This window comes from Manis pentadactyla, chromosome 4 (assembly GCF_030020395.1).
Source record: "Manis pentadactyla isolate mManPen7 chromosome 4, mManPen7.hap1, whole genome shotgun sequence".
NCBI classification, from domain to species: domain Eukaryota; kingdom Metazoa; phylum Chordata; class Mammalia; order Pholidota; family Manidae; genus Manis; species Manis pentadactyla.
The window spans coordinates 79,068,357-79,084,823 of NC_080022.1; the positions used below are offsets into that span (position 1 = coordinate 79,068,357).

At 36.9% G+C, this 16,467-nt stretch overlaps 2 protein-coding genes across 5 annotated transcripts in view; one reads left to right on the forward strand and one right to left on the reverse strand.

Annotated features, from left to right (window-relative positions):
- GLMN (glomulin, FKBP associated protein) overlaps nt 1–3,858 on the reverse strand; it is a 40,108-nt gene extending 36,250 nt beyond the window's left edge. The window contains exons 1-3 of one of the 4 annotated variants that reach the window (XM_036906558.2): nt 3,741–3,858; nt 2,897–2,971; nt 2,346–2,471 (exon numbers count right to left, since the gene is read on the reverse strand). In XM_036906558.2, the coding sequence (XP_036762453.1) occupies nt 2,346–2,471; nt 2,897–2,971; nt 3,741–3,773 (234 nt within the window). In that variant the 5' untranslated portion in view covers nt 3,774–3,858. The remainder of the gene's footprint in view (nt 1–2,345; nt 2,472–2,896; nt 2,972–3,740) is intronic. The other 3 variants (XM_036906557.2, XM_057500415.1, XM_057500416.1) reach the window with 3 other exon arrangements.
- The window catches only part of RPAP2 (RNA polymerase II associated protein 2), a 98,842-nt gene continuing 86,220 nt past the window's right edge, over nt 3,846–16,467 (forward strand). The window contains exons 1-4 of the mRNA XM_036906559.2: nt 3,846–3,984; nt 4,703–4,748; nt 8,140–8,254; nt 16,235–16,333. Coding sequence (XP_036762454.2) covers nt 3,918–3,984; nt 4,703–4,748; nt 8,140–8,254; nt 16,235–16,333 — 327 coding nt within the window. The 5' untranslated portion in view covers nt 3,846–3,917. The remainder of the gene's footprint in view (nt 3,985–4,702; nt 4,749–8,139; nt 8,255–16,234; nt 16,334–16,467) is intronic.

Below are 16,467 nucleotides of genomic sequence, written 5' to 3' on the forward strand. Positions count from 1 at the left end.
TCTCAGTTGTAAGGTATCCAGTCACTATGTAAACAGTGAATAGTTACAAGGAAGGGTAATAAATAGTGCTATCCATAGGCTACACCTTGTTTAATTTAATACTAACAACCCTACAGGGCAACATTATTATCCCCAACAGATGAGAATGCCAAACTTTAGAGACTGCTGACATGCCCAGTGTCCAACAACTAAAATGTGGCACAGCCGGGATTTGCATGTAAGTCGGTCCGGCTCCAAAGCCCATGCTTTTCCTGCTATACCAGTGGTTTTCAATAGGGGCAGTTTTGTTCCTTACCTACAAGGGGACACATAGCAATGTCTGGAGACATTTTTGATCATCATTATTGAGGAGGGAAGGGTTGCTCCAAAATAATAGTGCTCTGTACTATAGTATCTTAAGACAAACTATTCATATGGCTTTTTCAAAAAAACCATTTTGTACAAAGCAGATTAATAGTAAATCTTAATCAATCTTCACTGTGTCACCTGGCAGGAAAATTAAGTTACAGTAAGTTTTAAATACTGTGTTATCAACATCTGAACCTCTGAATTTAGCAGACCATATATGACAAAGGTGATTTTCAAGCTCATAAGACTAAGCCACACAGTGCTTCAAAATACCCCAATAACCTAATCTCTAATGGTGATGCACCTAACCATATCTTCTTTTCTTTTTTTGGTATTGTTAATGTACAATTACTTGAACAACATTATGGTTACTGACTCCCCCTATTATCAAGTCCCCACCACATACCCCATTACAGTCACTGTCCATCAGCATAGTAACATGCTACAGAATCATTGTCACCTAACCATATCTTAATCTCCTCTCTCTCTACTGAGCTCCAAACAACACTTTTCAATTGCCTGCTGCATCTTAAACTCAACACTTCCAAAGTAAACTTACTCACCCTCTTTCAGGAAGCCCTCCTCTTCTGAGGTTGCCTTTTTCTGTTCAGGATACACACATTACCCTCTGAGAGGCTAGAAACCCCATCATCTTTGACACATCACTCTCTCACCTCCACAATCAGTCCCCTCAGTTCTACTCTAAAACTTCCTTCCAAATGCCACACAGTGCTAGCTTGACACAGAGCAGAGTGGGTAAGAGCTCTGAAAACAGGCTGCACAGACCCGAATCCTGGATATCACATTAAAGTTGAGATACTTTTGGGCAAGTCACTTTATCTTTCAGTGACTGTTTCCTTATTTTTAAAATGAATTTAATACTAGTACCTTGTGGGATTCTTGAGGGGCTAAATGAGTTAACAGATATAAAGCACTTAAGACAACACTTGGCATATAGCAAATAGCAAATATTAGCTATTATTAATTTTATTATTATTAGCTAAAGTAAGAAACTGTCAAAGATTATTCTCTAAGAACACAACTGGGAAAAATGAAGGAGTTAAAGAAAATATTAAATTTACTTCATTTGGGGCACGATGGTAGCATAAACACCTCAAAAACAAATGTATTAAATAACATGTCCTTATTTTTCCAAAAAAACTTTTTAAATTAAAAAAGTATAAACTCTCTGAACTAAGAGATTCTACAACATTGAGTGATTAAAAAATTTTAGGAATCCTCCAAATACAATCGAGGTGCCCTGGATATAATCACAGGCCAACATGACTAGAGTGCGATTGATATTAACAAAGAAAACTTCTCTATAAAGAAATAGTACTGTAAATGAAGAAAGAGTGTGTTTCTGGAGAGAATATGATCTTTCTGTGTATAGGAGAGATCGAAGACACAAAATTCGCCATTTGTGGCAACACTGTGTTCAGGAAAAAGTTGTTCCTGATCCCAAAAAGATCTTTTCCCATTGTGGAGAACGATTTCTCAGATAATTGTACCTGGATGATATTGGCCAATAAAGGACCCAGTTCTCCCCCTGTTCTGATTCTATGCACCCAAAATATCTTCTTACTTAACATTTGGTTTTCCATATACATCTGGCTGGAGGGAGAGAATGTGCTGATAACCAAAAACAATTATCTAGCCTGCCTCATACTCATATTTCTCAATGTAAATTAATGATCCAAACGCCAGTTTTGATCCATAAACAAAAATCCCTACTCTTGTAAAGATTTTACTTACACTTCAACTATAGCCCTTATTTAATTTATTCTCCCTCTTCATTGCTAGTTGTTTATATTTTTCTCTTCCACCAGAGTGTAAATACCGGAATAGTTCTATTCCTTTTTTGTTTTAGAGTTTCCTAGGGAAATTCAATTTGATTCTTAAATGTTTGATGAGTAAATGAATGGGTAAATAATAGCATCACATGGCTATCCTCTTCCTAGTAAAGACTGAAAAGTACCTATAAAGATAGTACTTACTTTATTCTTTTCATTTTGAGTAATTTCTAATAGCTGGTCTATATGCCCTTCATCTATGCATCTTTGACCTGCTAACTGAAATAAGCCAAAATCTTCTTCTTTAAAGTCTTGCTCTTCTAGGATTTGCTGGCAAAAACAAACAACAAATAAACATGCTTTGGCAAATAAAAATTCAAAACTACTTGATTTATTTTATCTTTCTGAAAAAAAATCTGTTTAAATTCCAGATAAGTTGCATATAAGCATAGGTATGAAAATTAGGATTAGCCTAGTAAATACTTTAATGAATGACCTTGAAATCCACTGTGCCAAAGAAATCTGTGATAAAGATCAGTATTAAAAACTTAAAAGATTATTAAGACAATTATGTCACTTGGTGAAACAATTCAATCTGCTTTCCTGCCCTCATGCTATTTATTCATAGGTCAAAAAAAAGGACTAAAGGAGATAATCTGAATTACCGCAAATGTAATTAAAAATTATCTGTGCCCTTCTCCTATTTTGAAAGGTATTTACTAAAAGGAAAAAAAAGAACACAAAAAATTACTTACACATCTCTTTATTATGGATTGAAGTTCTTCCACAGCCATTCCTCCTATTTTTCCTGGTTTTGATGCTGAAATGTACTAATATAAAAAGCACTGTTAACTATCTGTGATATTAATTTAAGTATTGTTTCATTCTGATAAATTACTAGTAAATACAATAGAGAAAATGTTTCGAAGTTGAAATGTTTTTACTTAAAGTATGTTGGCCTAAGAAAATAAAAACCTATTAAAGCAAACCAAACTGTTACATCTTTTTAATTTTCCAGGAGCATAGTTTTGAAAGATACACTTGGAAAAAAAAGATCCTCTAGACCACTGCCAAGAGGAGTGCAAATATGGACTATAGAAAGAGCTTTAAAAAGGCGAAGAATGTCTTTTCTGAAAGAATTTCCAAAAGGTGGGTATGAAATCAGTGCTAATCATTCTAATTTTTTATTTTTTAATTTTCCACTTGAGAAAAACTGGAGTCCACACAACTCACCCAGAGAGGTAAACGTTTAGATACCCTCTACCCCAAGTGTGACCTGGACGTTTCTATGAGATGCACTCCCCAGACTAATCCCGGAGGTGTAGTCACTACATCCCACGGGGACGAGGCGACCGGTGGTCCTCGGGGAAACACCGCAGGTTCCTGCGGCCGTCGTTTCTCTGGCGGGAAGGCTCGGCCCCAGCCCCTCAGTGCGTGCGGACCGCATCCCAGGGAAGCCATTTCCCCCCCATTCCTGCTCGCCTTGGGTGTTCAGGCCCCACCACCTCGCGTGCCTAATCCACCACAGCGGTGGACCCTCCCCGGCTCACCGTCCGCCACGTAGCCCCGCCGCCCCGGCCCCTACCTGCGCCCACTTACCCGCAGGCCGCTAGCCCCTCTCAGCGGCCTCATCCGCCGCTCGAGCTGCGCAGGCCGCGCTCCGGCCTCGCCCCGCCCCGGCTGGGCCCGCCCCGCCTGGGCCCGCCCCGCGTGCGTGAGGGAAGGCGGGGCCTCGGGGGAGGCGCCAGGGCCCGTCCGACGCGAACTGCGCTGCCCATGGCAGACGGGGCTGGCTCCCCGCGCCGCAGGGCCCGGGCCCCCCGCGCCTCCCGAAACGCCGCAGGTAGGAGGGAGGGCCCTTCCCGCGTTTGGGCCCTGAGAAAACCCGGACAGAGTTCCAGCCTAAGGCGCGCGGGGCGCTCCCAAAAGGCCACGCCGGAGGTGCAAGTCTCCAGAACAGGGAAGGCCGAGAGCTTCCCATCGCCGCCCCGCGCCGGCCAGTCCGCCGCCTCTTTACACTCGTGTCCCAAGATTTCCCCGCGAGGCTGCCTCCGAGGAAACGGGCAGTAGGGAGCTGGGAGCCTAGCGCTGGGGTCGCCAGAGTGGGGTCAGCTGGGACAGCGTCGTCAGGCGGCGTACAGCAGGCCTGGAACCCAGCGCTGGCCCTCCTGCGAGACGTACTGCTTCTGGGGTGTCCCGATTCCCTGAGGGATCGGCTTTCTTTCCCCGGGAGCGAACATTTGGGGGACTGGGAGAGGCTGCCCCCAGAAGTGCCAGATCTCAGATTTGCAGGAGTGCTTAGCTATGCATTATGACACAGGAGAAAATTCAGTCCCCAAAGAGGTTACATTTTAACCAAGAAAAATTAGGAAATAATTAATTTACAGAAATAAACTGGATTCTCTACCTGTTTCATTTGATTTACAGAATTGGAAATGAAATGTGTGGCAAGAAGAAAAGGTGGTCTGCAGTTTTTTGCAGGAATCTGCCCTGTAACCTAGTGTCCTCTAACCTAGTATGTTATGTAGACCTGACCTTATTTTCTGTGTTTTTAATTGTAGATACTAAACAAACAAGTGCCTTGAAACAAGAAGATGCTTATAAAAGGTATGAGAACTACTTGAACAACTGCATGCATTTAACTGTTTATCTCATTAATTGAATCACTTTCGAAAACAATGGGTGCTACCTTAAAGAAAATGATGAGAGAGAAGTGGACAATCTGGGAAGCATTATAAATTCTTATATGGCCTGTTACATCCTTCCTCCAGGCTTTAAGAAAACCAAATTAGACACTTTTAGATTACTGGTGAAAGGAAGAGTACCTGTAGAAAGATGTTGTAACTCCAGGGGAAAAATTCTGGACAAATACCTTTGAAACCAAAAAATCACTCAAAGTGAGAAATAAAGTTTATTTCTTACAAGTAGTCGTTCACTTCTGCTGCCTCGTGTCTCTTATGACCAGGCTGCAGAAGAACCCTTCACCCAACCTCTCCTGTCCAGATAAGCCCAACTTGCCTAGTAATTACCTATTGATACGGAGATGAACTACTCTCCACCCCTTGGAAACACCCGTTGCAGGAAGATGCACTAAAGCCAGGCAAGAGATTCTGGAAATACTGCAATTTTCCCCACAGGTGTCTATGGAACTAAACATTCCTGAATTAACTAGGTACTCCTTTTCCACCTATTCAGATATACTCCTTTAATTGCTTTATATGTCAGAATCTCCAAGAAACCTTTTCTCTTCTTTGTTTACCTCATGTCTGTATTTTCAACAAAACATTGTCTACTCTCTCTTGGTTTCTCTAAAGCAGGCAAGATTTATCATCACAAAAGGTTTTTAAAATAGTTTATGAGGATGATTAAAATACATATTTCTGTGATTTATTCTTTTATGAAGTATTGGCTCTGGCCTTAATTTATTCATTCCTTCAAAAATTACGTACTGAGTGTAAGATATGCCAGACCTGTGTTCGGCCCTGACAGTATGGTTTTGAACTGAACTGACAGTTCCTGTGCGGTGGAAAAAAGAAATACCAGTTAAATTATCATAAATAAATGCATAATTACAAATTGTGATTCTGGGGAAGTAAAAAGTGAGCTGACTCCTGAAGACAAAGTAGTCATTAACCAAAGAGTTGTGAGGAGAGACCTCTGGACAGAAAGGTGGCAGTATGTGTGAAGCCCCCAAGGTAAGAAAAACCTAGTCGAAGAAAAGAGAGATGCTCATGATGTTAGGCAGCTTTCTGAGCAAGGGAAGAAAGACGCATAGGAAAAGTTTATAGAGAAAGAGGCAGGATTCCATTTATATAGTATCTGGTAGGCCTTGGTGAGAAATTCAGATTTTCTGAGTGCAAATGAGAAACCTTTAAGTAATAAAGTGCTAGAATTTAAATTTAAAAAGTTTTAAGATGTCAGCGATGCTGATCATCTGGGAACGGAGAGATTGGATAGATTTGTGGTCTGTTTGAAGAGTATTTCCCTGTGGAGCAGCATGATACTACTGACTTGGCTTTAGGAAATAATTGCAAAAGTAAAGTTTAATTAATATTGATAATGATGGTAATTTTCAGTTCTTCTCAATACTGATGTGACCACAAACCCAAGGAGATATATTTTATTCTGAGGACTACAGTGTGAGAAATGTAAGTAAACTGAAATATATTTTGAGCAGATTACCCAGGATGATCAAGCAATTAAAAATCCATGGAGGTAACCAAATAGTTGTGGAGTGAGTGATCATTTACAAACCTATTCCAACTGAAAAATACTTTTAACGTTTCATCCAGCTGAATAGCATTAAGCCAGAAATTAAGGAACTTGGCTAAAATATAAAACAATTCCACTCTTCTCACTAAATTTTTCATTTAAAAATAATATTTAATGGGTATGTTATTATTACATGAATTAATAAATGCTTTAAAATCTTCTCACTTTTAATCTGAATATGGTAAATATCAACAAATTTCATCCACATAAGAAAACATTTTAGCTTTACAAATATAAAGAGTGCTGAGACCAGAAAGTTTTGAGAACCACTACTGTTTACGACATTCCTTGTCATCATTTGGAACAGAGGGCAGCAGTGTGACAAAGAAACACTAAGTGTCTGTCAATGAAGAGTGAGTGTGACTTTTATTGCATGTTGAGGTACTTAACAGCTTGAGTCAGCAATTCCTTAATGCAGGTTGTATACTGATCTTAGCATATGACATAGCTTTTATTGGTAGGCAGCAAAATGAGAAAAATAAAGAAAATAATGTTCAGAAAACTAAATACATTCAATATAAAGAACTACCTTTTAATCTGTGTTTCTATCTTTTATTCTCTGATGTAAGAATGGCCTTTATAAAGTGTTGGGAGAACAGGTATTGCAAATTTCTTCTTGTTTGAATGTCTGTATTTGGCAAAATAAGTGGTTGGTGATCCTTTGTCAGTCTTCCAAATTGTTTTTATAAAACATTGCTCCAGGCAGGGAATTAGAGTCTAAAGTCTTAGAAGTCAGTGAAGGTAGAGAGAAAAGGTCAGTACTTTCTAGGTTCAGATATGTGAGTCAAGTCAAGATCCAGGAGGCCAGCAAAGATAGTTCTGGTAGACAAGTAGAAACCAGTGTGGGAAAGGAGCAATAAGTCAGCAAGATTGTTGGTATTTTTGGTCCTATGGCAGTGACTCTTAGCCCAGTTGCACACTAAGATTGTCTGGAGCACTTTTAAGAAAACTAATAACCAGGCCCCATCTTCAGAGATTCTGATTTAATTAGCATACAATTAAATGGGACCTGAGCATAGTATCTTTTTAAAAAAAATCTCCAGTGATCCTAACGTGAAGCTAGAATTGAAAACCACTATCCTAGGGCCATTGTCTGTTCAGATAGCCTCTGCTTTTATGTTGCATGATGTGTAGGGGCCAGCGAAGGCTGACAAGAGTCCCACTGGTGCCAGGACAAAGACCAGCCCTCATTGGAAGATTGTTTTCCTAAACCACACAGTCATATCAATTTAGTTATTTAATAAGAGTGTAAAACAAAAGTAAATAAATACTTCTTTGCAGATATGGTTCTGTCCTATCAAACTGGGCCATTAGTTAACTTTTGAGATTTAACATAAATTTTACTCTCAAGTTAAACAGCTGAAGTTCTTTTCCTCTCTAATCTCCTTTTTACTTCTAATCTCTTCTATTTTCAGAGGAAAAACCTCCCTTTTTATATACATGCAGGAGTGACTGAGAGAGCATAAACTCTAACTTGCAGAAAGATTTCACCTTATTGTCTTTTTTAGGAGTTTCTAAGTTCTTCCTTGTGCTCTGTGACCTAGAAATCAAATAATCCTGTTATTGCAGACATTGAAAAGTCATGAATCAAAGTAACAGCATTAAAAAATATAGACTTAATTTAAGTAACAAAATATTATGTTAGTGTTGTATTTGAAATATAGAGAGTTGACTATGATAAAATAGAATAACTTTAAAATTTTAAATATATATTTTTTAATTTTAGGAAGGCAGAACTAGAAGCAGCTGTGAGAAAGAAGATTGAGTTTGAGAGAAAAGCTCTACATATTGTTGAACAGCTTTTAGAAGAGAGTATTACGGAAGAATTCCTAAGGGAGTGTGTATGTATTGACAAGTTATTACTTTTGTAGTATGTTTAAATCTGTACAATATGAAACTTCCTTGAATTATTGAAATTGCTGATCTGTTCTCAGTTGCTAGATGCAGGTAACATGCTGTATAATTTGTGCTTTTAAAAATAATCAAAAGTTATGCATTCCTTGTATAATGACTTTAAAATGCACTAATATAAAATAGCATGCATATTTTATACCTTAATGGTAATTCTTTTAACATGTCTGCTAATCTCAGTTAATTTTCATCACCTTGCACTAATGATCCCAATGTCATTTTTCATATTCTGTGGAATTTGTTCTTATTTCAAACTTCTTTGTTCCATTTCCATTGCCTCATTTTAGTCACAGGTTATTATTTTTGTTAATGTAATTCCATTAATTTTGATATTTTAAAAACCTGAAATATAAATAAATCATTTATGACTTAACACATAACAATAGAATTATAATTGCATTAAAACTTTTTTGTTTTCTTTAACAGCTTTATTGCATTAAAATTTTGAATGGAAATTTCTGTTCTCATAATACTGAAGAGAAAAGAAAAAGAAAATTAGAATGCAGCTTCTATTGCTAAAACAATTTTTAGTGTGCCTCAGATTTTTCTAAACAGGAGTATAAACATAATATTTAAAATTAATATAGGTAACTACATCAGAATCTACATGTATGATGACACTAAAGAAAACATAACTAGAAATGCTTCGTTGGAAAGAAATACTTTATATCACCCTCAATTAAAAGCATTTCAATCCCTGTGAAAATTGAAAAACTCATAAAGATCTCAAAGTTGTGAAACAGGAGTTGAGATTATTTGAACAGGAAGATGTTAAAGGAAAGTGGTTGTTAGCTTATAGCAACCACCTCATCATCCTTCTGTACAGTTTTTTCAGAGGCTGGAAATTTTTGCACAAAAATTTGTTCAGGAGTTAAAATGACACCTTTGATATACTTTGTTTTTAAGATTTTGCTTAAAGAATAGGTAAAATTATATTTGATTATTTTGTGTTTTTTTTTTAATATTACTTAAAAAAATATTTATATATATATATATATATATATATATGTACTTTCAGTATTTTGCTTTGCTATAGCAATCACTGTAGCACCACTTCCTCCTGCCTCAGAATCATTTCATGAAGTGTAAAATCTACAAAGCTATCTAGTCTACTGTGGCAGAACTTTTGTTTTTAAAAGCTAACTTTTTCTGAAGTTATAGTTGATACACAATATTATGTCAGTTTCAGGTGTACAACATAGTAATTTGACAGTATTATACAATATTCCGTTGTATAAATGTATATTTATACATTCTTTATCCATTCATCTATTGATGGGCACTTTTGTTGCTTCCATATCTTGGCTGTTGTAAATAATGCAGAAATAAACATAGTAGTGCATATATCTTTTTGAATCAGTGATCTGGTTTTCTTTGAGTAAATTTCTAGAAGTGGAATTGCTGGGTCATATGATGTTTCTATTTTTATTTTTTTGAGGAACCTCCTTACTGCTTTCCACAGTGGCTATACCAATTTGTATTCCCACCAACAGTGTAGGAGAGTTCCCTTTTCTCCACATCCTTGCCAACACTCGTTATTCTTGGCTTTTAGATTGTAGCCATTCTGACTGGTATGAGGGGATATCTCAGTTTGGTTTTGATTTGCAGTTCCCTGATGAGTAGTGATGTTCAGCATCTTGGCATCTTTTCATGTGCCTGTTGACCGTCTATATGTCTCTTTGGAAAAATGTACATTCAGGTCCTCAGCCCATTTTTTAAATTTATTTTTTATTTTTGTGTTGAGTTGTATGAGTCCTTTATGTATTTTGGATATCAGCCCCTTATCAGATAAGTCATTTACAAATATATTCTCCCATACAGTAGGTTGCCTTTTTGTTTTGTTGATGGTTTCCTTTGCTGTGCAGAAGCTTCTCTGTTTGATGTAGTCCTGCTTGTTTATTTTTGCTTTTGTTTCCATTGTCCGGGGAGATTTATTGAGAAAAAAATTACTAATGCTGGTGTTCAAGAGATCACCTGTTTTCTTCCATGAGTTTTATGGTTTCATGTCTTACATTTAGCTGTGTAATCCATTTTGAGTTTATTTTTGTGTTTGTTATAAGACAGTGAGCCAGTTTCAGTCTCTTGCATGTAGCTGTCCAGTTTTCCCAGCACACTTTATTGAAGAGACTGTCTTTTCTCCATTGTATATTCTGCTTTCTTTGTCACATAGCAATTGACCATTTATGTGTGGGTTTATTCCTGGGCTCTTGTTCTGTTCATTCATCTATATATATATTCTTGTGCCAGTACCATACTGTTATAATCACTGCAGCTTTTTACTGTAGCTTTTTACTGTAGCTTGAAATCAGGGAGCATGATACCCCCAGCTTTGTTCTTTCTCAAGTTTGCTTTGGATACTTGGGGTCTTTTGTGATTCCATCCAAATTTGAGGTTTACTTACTTTAGTTCACTGAAAAATGCCATTGGTATTTTGATAGGGATTGTGTTAAAATCTGTAGGTAGGTTTGGGCAGTATGGCCATTTGACAGTATTTTTCCTATTCATGAGCATGGAATAGCTTTCCATTTATTTATCATCTTCAGTTTCTTTCATCAGTATCTTACAGTTTCAAAGTACAGGTCTTTCACCTCCTTAGATTTATTCCTCGGTATTTTATTCTTTTTGATGCAATTTTAAGTGGAATTGTTTTCTTGATTTCTCTTTCTGCTAGTTTGTTATTACTATATAGAAATGCAACAGATTTTTATATGTTGGTTTTATATCCTACAGTTTTGCTGAACTCATTTATCAGTTCTAAAAGTTTTTTGGTGGAGTCCTTAGGGTTTTCTATGTATAGTATCATTCATCTACAAATAGTGACAGTTTTACTTCTTAGCAATTTCAATACCTTTTCTTTTTCTTGTCTGATTGCTGTGGCTAGGATTTCCAGTACTATGTTGAATGTAAGTGGTAAGAGTTGGCATCATTGTCTTGTTCCTGATCTTAAAAGCTTTCATCTTTTCACCATGAGTATGATGTTAGCTGTAGGTTTGTCATATATGGTCTTTATTATGTTGAGGTATTTTTACCCCTGTACTCACTTAGTTGGTTTTTTTTTTACCATGAATGGATGCTGAATTTTGTCAAATGCTTTTCAGTATCTGTTGAGGTGATCATATGGTTTTTATCCTTTTGATAATGTGGTATATCACATTGACTGATTTAGAGATACTGAACCATCCTTATATCCCTGGAATGAATCGCACTTGATGATGATGAATGATCCTTTTGATGTGTTTTTTAATTAGGTTTGCTTATATTTTGTTTAGGACTTTTCCATCTGTGTTCATCCAGTATATTGGTCTGTAATTTTCTTTTTTTGTTGTGTCTTTGTCTGGTTTTGGTATTGGAGTGATGTTGACCTCCTAGAATAAGTTTGAAGTAGTCTTTCCTCTTCTTTTCTTGAAATACTTTAAGAAGGATAGGTATTAGCTTTACTCTAAATGTTTGGTAGAATTCAGCTGTGAGGCCATCTGGTAATGGACTTTTGTTGGGAGGCTTTTGATTACCAGTTCAATTTTATAACTAGTAATTAGTCTCTTCAACCTACTGTTTCTTCCTGGATCAGTCTTGGAAGAATGTAATATTTCTAGGAGTTTTCCATTTCTTCTAGATTGTCTAATTTATTAGGATATAATTTTTCATATAATTCTATTTGGTGTTGGTTGTAACTTCTTTTTCCTTTCCCTTTTTTATTTGTGTCCTCTCTCTTTTTTTCTTGATAAGTGTGGCAAAGGGTTTGTCTATTTTATCTTGTCTAAAACCAGCTCTTAGTTTCAATTGATTTTTTTTCAGTTTCTTAGTCTCCATTTCATTTATTTCTGCTCTGATCTTTATTATGTCCTTACTTCTACTAACTGTGGGCTTTGTTCTTGTTTTTCTAGTTCTTTAGTTGTAGGATTAGGTTGTTTTTTTGAGATTGTTCTTGTTTCTTGAGGTGGGCCTGTATTGCTCTAACTTCCCTCTTAGAAACACTTTTGCTGCGTTCCATATATTCTGAACTGTTGTTTCCAATTTCATGTCTCCATGTATTTTTTTACTTCCTCTTTGATCTGTTTAGTGATCCATTGAGTATTTAGAAGCATGTTGTTTAGCCTCCTGTTTAGCCCCCATGTGTTTGTGTTTTTTTCCAGTTTTTTTTTGTAATTGATTTCTAGTTTCATACTGTTGTTGTCCGAAAAGATGCTTAATATGATTTCAGTCTTTCTAAATTTATTGAGATTTATTTTATGACCTAATAAGTGATCTGTCTTGGAAAACATTCCATGTTCACTTGGGAAGAATGTATATTCTGTTACCTGAAGAAAACAAGACCCCTGATTCAAAAAGACATATACCCCCCTATGTTTATCGCAGCACTATTTACAGTAGCCAAGATATGGAAGCAACCTAAGGGTCCATCAGTAGATGAATGGATAAAGAAGAAGTGGTACATATACACAATACGTTATTATTCAGCCATAAGAAGAAAACAAATCCTACCATTTGCAACAACATGGATGGAGCTAGAGGGTATTATGTTCAGTGAAATAAGTCAGGCGGAGAAAGACAAGTACCAAATGATTTCACTCATTTATGAAGTGTAACAGCAAAGCAAAACTGAAGGAACAAAACAGCAGCAGACACACAGACTCCAAGAAGGGACTAGTGGTTACCGAAGGGAAGGGGTTGAGAAGGTGGTTGGGGAGGGAGGGAGAAAGGGATTAAGGAACACTATAGTTAGCACTCACAATATAGGCAGGTGACAGGGAAGGTAGTACAGCATGAAGAAGACAAGTAATGACTCTATAGCATCTTATGCTGATAGACAGTGATTACAAAGGAGTGGGGATGACTTGATAATATGGGTGAATGTTGAAACCACAATGTTGCTCAAGGGAAACCTTAAGATTGTATATCAATGAATCCTTAATTAAATTTAAAAAATGTATATTCTGCTGGTTTTGGGTAGAATGTTTTGTATATATCTACTAGGTGCTTCTGGTCTGTCAATCAGTGCTACTGGTTCCTGTTGATTTTCTGTCTAGGTGATCTATCTGTTGATGTAAATTGGGTGTTAAATTCCTCTACTATTATTGTGTTACTGTTAATTTATCCCTTTAGGTCTGTTTGTATTTGCTTTATATATTTAGATGCTCCTATAATGATTGCATAGATATTTATAGTTGTTATAACCTCTTGTTAGGTTGATCCCTTTATCATTATGTAGTATGATACATATTCTTGGTCTCTTGTTACTTTCTTTGTTTTGAATTCTGTTTTGTCTAAGTATTGCTACTCCTGCTCTTTTTCACTTTTATTTGTATGGAATATCTTTTCCTGTTGTTCACTTTTTAGTCTACATGTGTCCTTACATTTAAAGTGAGTCTTGTAGGTAGCCTATAGATGGATCTTGTTTCTTTATCCATTCAGCCACTCTATATCTTTTGATGGAAGCAAATAGTTCATTTACATTTAAAGTAATTATTGATAGGTGTGTATTCATTGCCATTTTGTTAATTGTTTTTTGGTTGTTTTTGTAGTTCTCTTTCCTTTCTTCCTCTCTTGCTCTCTTCCCTTGTGATTTAATAATTGTCTTTATAGTGTTATGCTTGGGTTCCTTTGTCTTTATTTCTTGTGTATCTGTTATAGACTTTAGGTTTGTGGTTACCATAAGGTTCATATATAGCTTCCTGTATATATAATTTCAAACATATTCTAAAAGTACTTACTTATTATTATATCCCCCTCCAATTTTTATTTATATGATATAATTTACATCTTTTATTTTGTGAATCTCTAGACTAATTGTGTGTGCAATTGATTTTCCTCCTTTTGTCTTGTGAACATCATACTCACTTTGTGAGTGTTTGGTCTACTACCTTTACTGCAGGTTTGCTTTCACTTATGAAAAACATTTAAATTTAAAAACATTTCCATCTAAAGAAGTCCCTTTAACATATTCTGTAAGGCTGTTTGAATGGTGATGAATTCTTTTAACCTTTGTTTATCTGGAAAACTTTTAATCTCTCCTTCAATTCTGAATGATAACCTTGCTGGGTAGAGTATTCTTTGTTGTAGATTTTTGTTAGCACTTTGAATATTTCATGCCACTTCCTTCCAGCCTGTAAAGCTTCTGAAAAATCTCTCGTAGGTGATTGTCTGCAGTTTTCTTGCTGCTTTTAAGATTCTGTCTTTATCTTTAATCTTTGCCATTTTTATTACTATTTGTCTTGGTGTGGGCCTCTTTGGGTTCATCTAGTCAGGGGCTCTCTGCACTTCCAGGACCTGCATGTTTGTTTCCTTCCCCAGGTTGAAGAAGTTTTCAGCAATAGTTTCTTCAAGTAAACTTTCACCTCTTTCTCCTGCTCTTCTTCTGAGACCCCTATAATTTGGATATTATTTTGTGTAGAGTTGTCACAGAGCTCTCTTAGCATCTTCTTGTTTTTAGAATTTTTTTCTCTCTGTTCCTCAGCCTGGTTACTTTCCACTCCCCTGTCTTCCAGCTCACTGTGTCTACTATTAATTCCCTCCATTGTATTTTTCATTTCAGCTCTTCTATTCTTTAGTTCTGACTGGTTCTTTTTTATTTTCTATTTCTTTGTTAAAGTCCTTGAGAGTTTCTATTTTCTATTTCTATTTTCTGTTTCTTTGTTGAAGTCCTCCTTGAGATTGTCTATTTTTTTGCCCCAGGTCAGTGAACATCTTTATGACCATTACTTTGAATTCCTTATCAGGTAGATTGCTTATCTGCATTTCATGTATCATTTTCTGATGTTTTGTCCTGAGGAGAAGATACTCTGACTCCTCATTTTATCTGGTTTTCTGTGATTATTTATATGTGTTAGATAGATTAGCTATGGCTTCTGATCTTGAAAGAAGTGGCTTTATGTAGTAGGTGTCCTGTAGTGTCCAGAAGCACAAAACCCCTGCTCACCAGACCAGCTGCACCAGGAGAGTTTCCTGGTGTAGTTGAGCCATGACCACTGTGGGATGGCCAAATCCCACTGCTATGCCTCAGTGTACAATGCCTGGTTATTCTACAATGTGCTGTGAGTGGGGCTACCCTCTGCCTGACTGCCCACAATAGCCAACTAGTGCTAGGCTGGGTTTGTTTAGTGGGGCTGAGCAAGTGGGGCAGATGGAGTGTTTCAGATCTGGTTTGCACAAATTTCTGGTTATAGGGCTGCAAGAGGGCTGAAAAGTGCTGCTACCTGCCCTTTCTTCTCCAGAGAGATCATCCTCAGACCCCACCCCTCTGGCACATTTCTCAACGCTAACTAATCTCCTTTCAAACTGTTTCTTCTGTGGATCAACAGAGCTTGCCAGCTCTCTACAAGCAGAAATTTAGCCTTCCACCACCCTCCAGCTCTCCCTGGTGTCCAGCCCCATTAGTTTTCAAAGCCCAGTATTATGGGGACTGATCTTCCTGGAGCAGATGTGCAGGGCCAAGTGTGCTGGGTTCCTGAGCATGTTTCTCCTCCCTACTCCTTTCCTCTGTCCCCCCAACTTGTGGGTTGGGATGGAGGAAGGACTTGAATCCTGATCACGGACCTGCCCCTTTACCCTTAATGTGGCCTTCTCTTTTTTTGACATGTGTAGGTCTGTTCTGTTAGTCTTCAGGTCATTTTCAGAGTTAGTTGTATTATATTTAGTTGCTTCTTTGGTGTGTTTATGTGGAACGACACTATTAGCAGTGACCCCTTATTCTGCCATCTTCCTCCACTCTCAATAGCTAACATTTTTTGATTGCTTTATGTGGACCACTTTTCTAAGTGCATTTCCTTTATTTTCTCCTCTGATTCTAACCTTAAACCAATGAGATAGACTGTTGTTATCCTTTTGTTTTCAGATGAGATTTATGAGGCTTAGCTGATAAACGAATTTTTCCAGTAATCTGGGGTAGAAATGACCTTCTCTATTAATTATAGGGGAAGTTCATTACACCTGCTCACTACAGTGATGTTGTGGATGAACGTTCCATCATCAAACTCTGCGGTTATCCATTGTGTCAGAAGAAGTTAGGAATTGTAAGTAACTCTTTAAAAATACAGGATTTTAAATTTTATATTTAGCAAAATATTTTGTAGAAAGAACAAGAAATGAAACAGAAGTTATGAACTAATGACATGTTAGCCAAAGACATGTAGATGACTTAATCTTA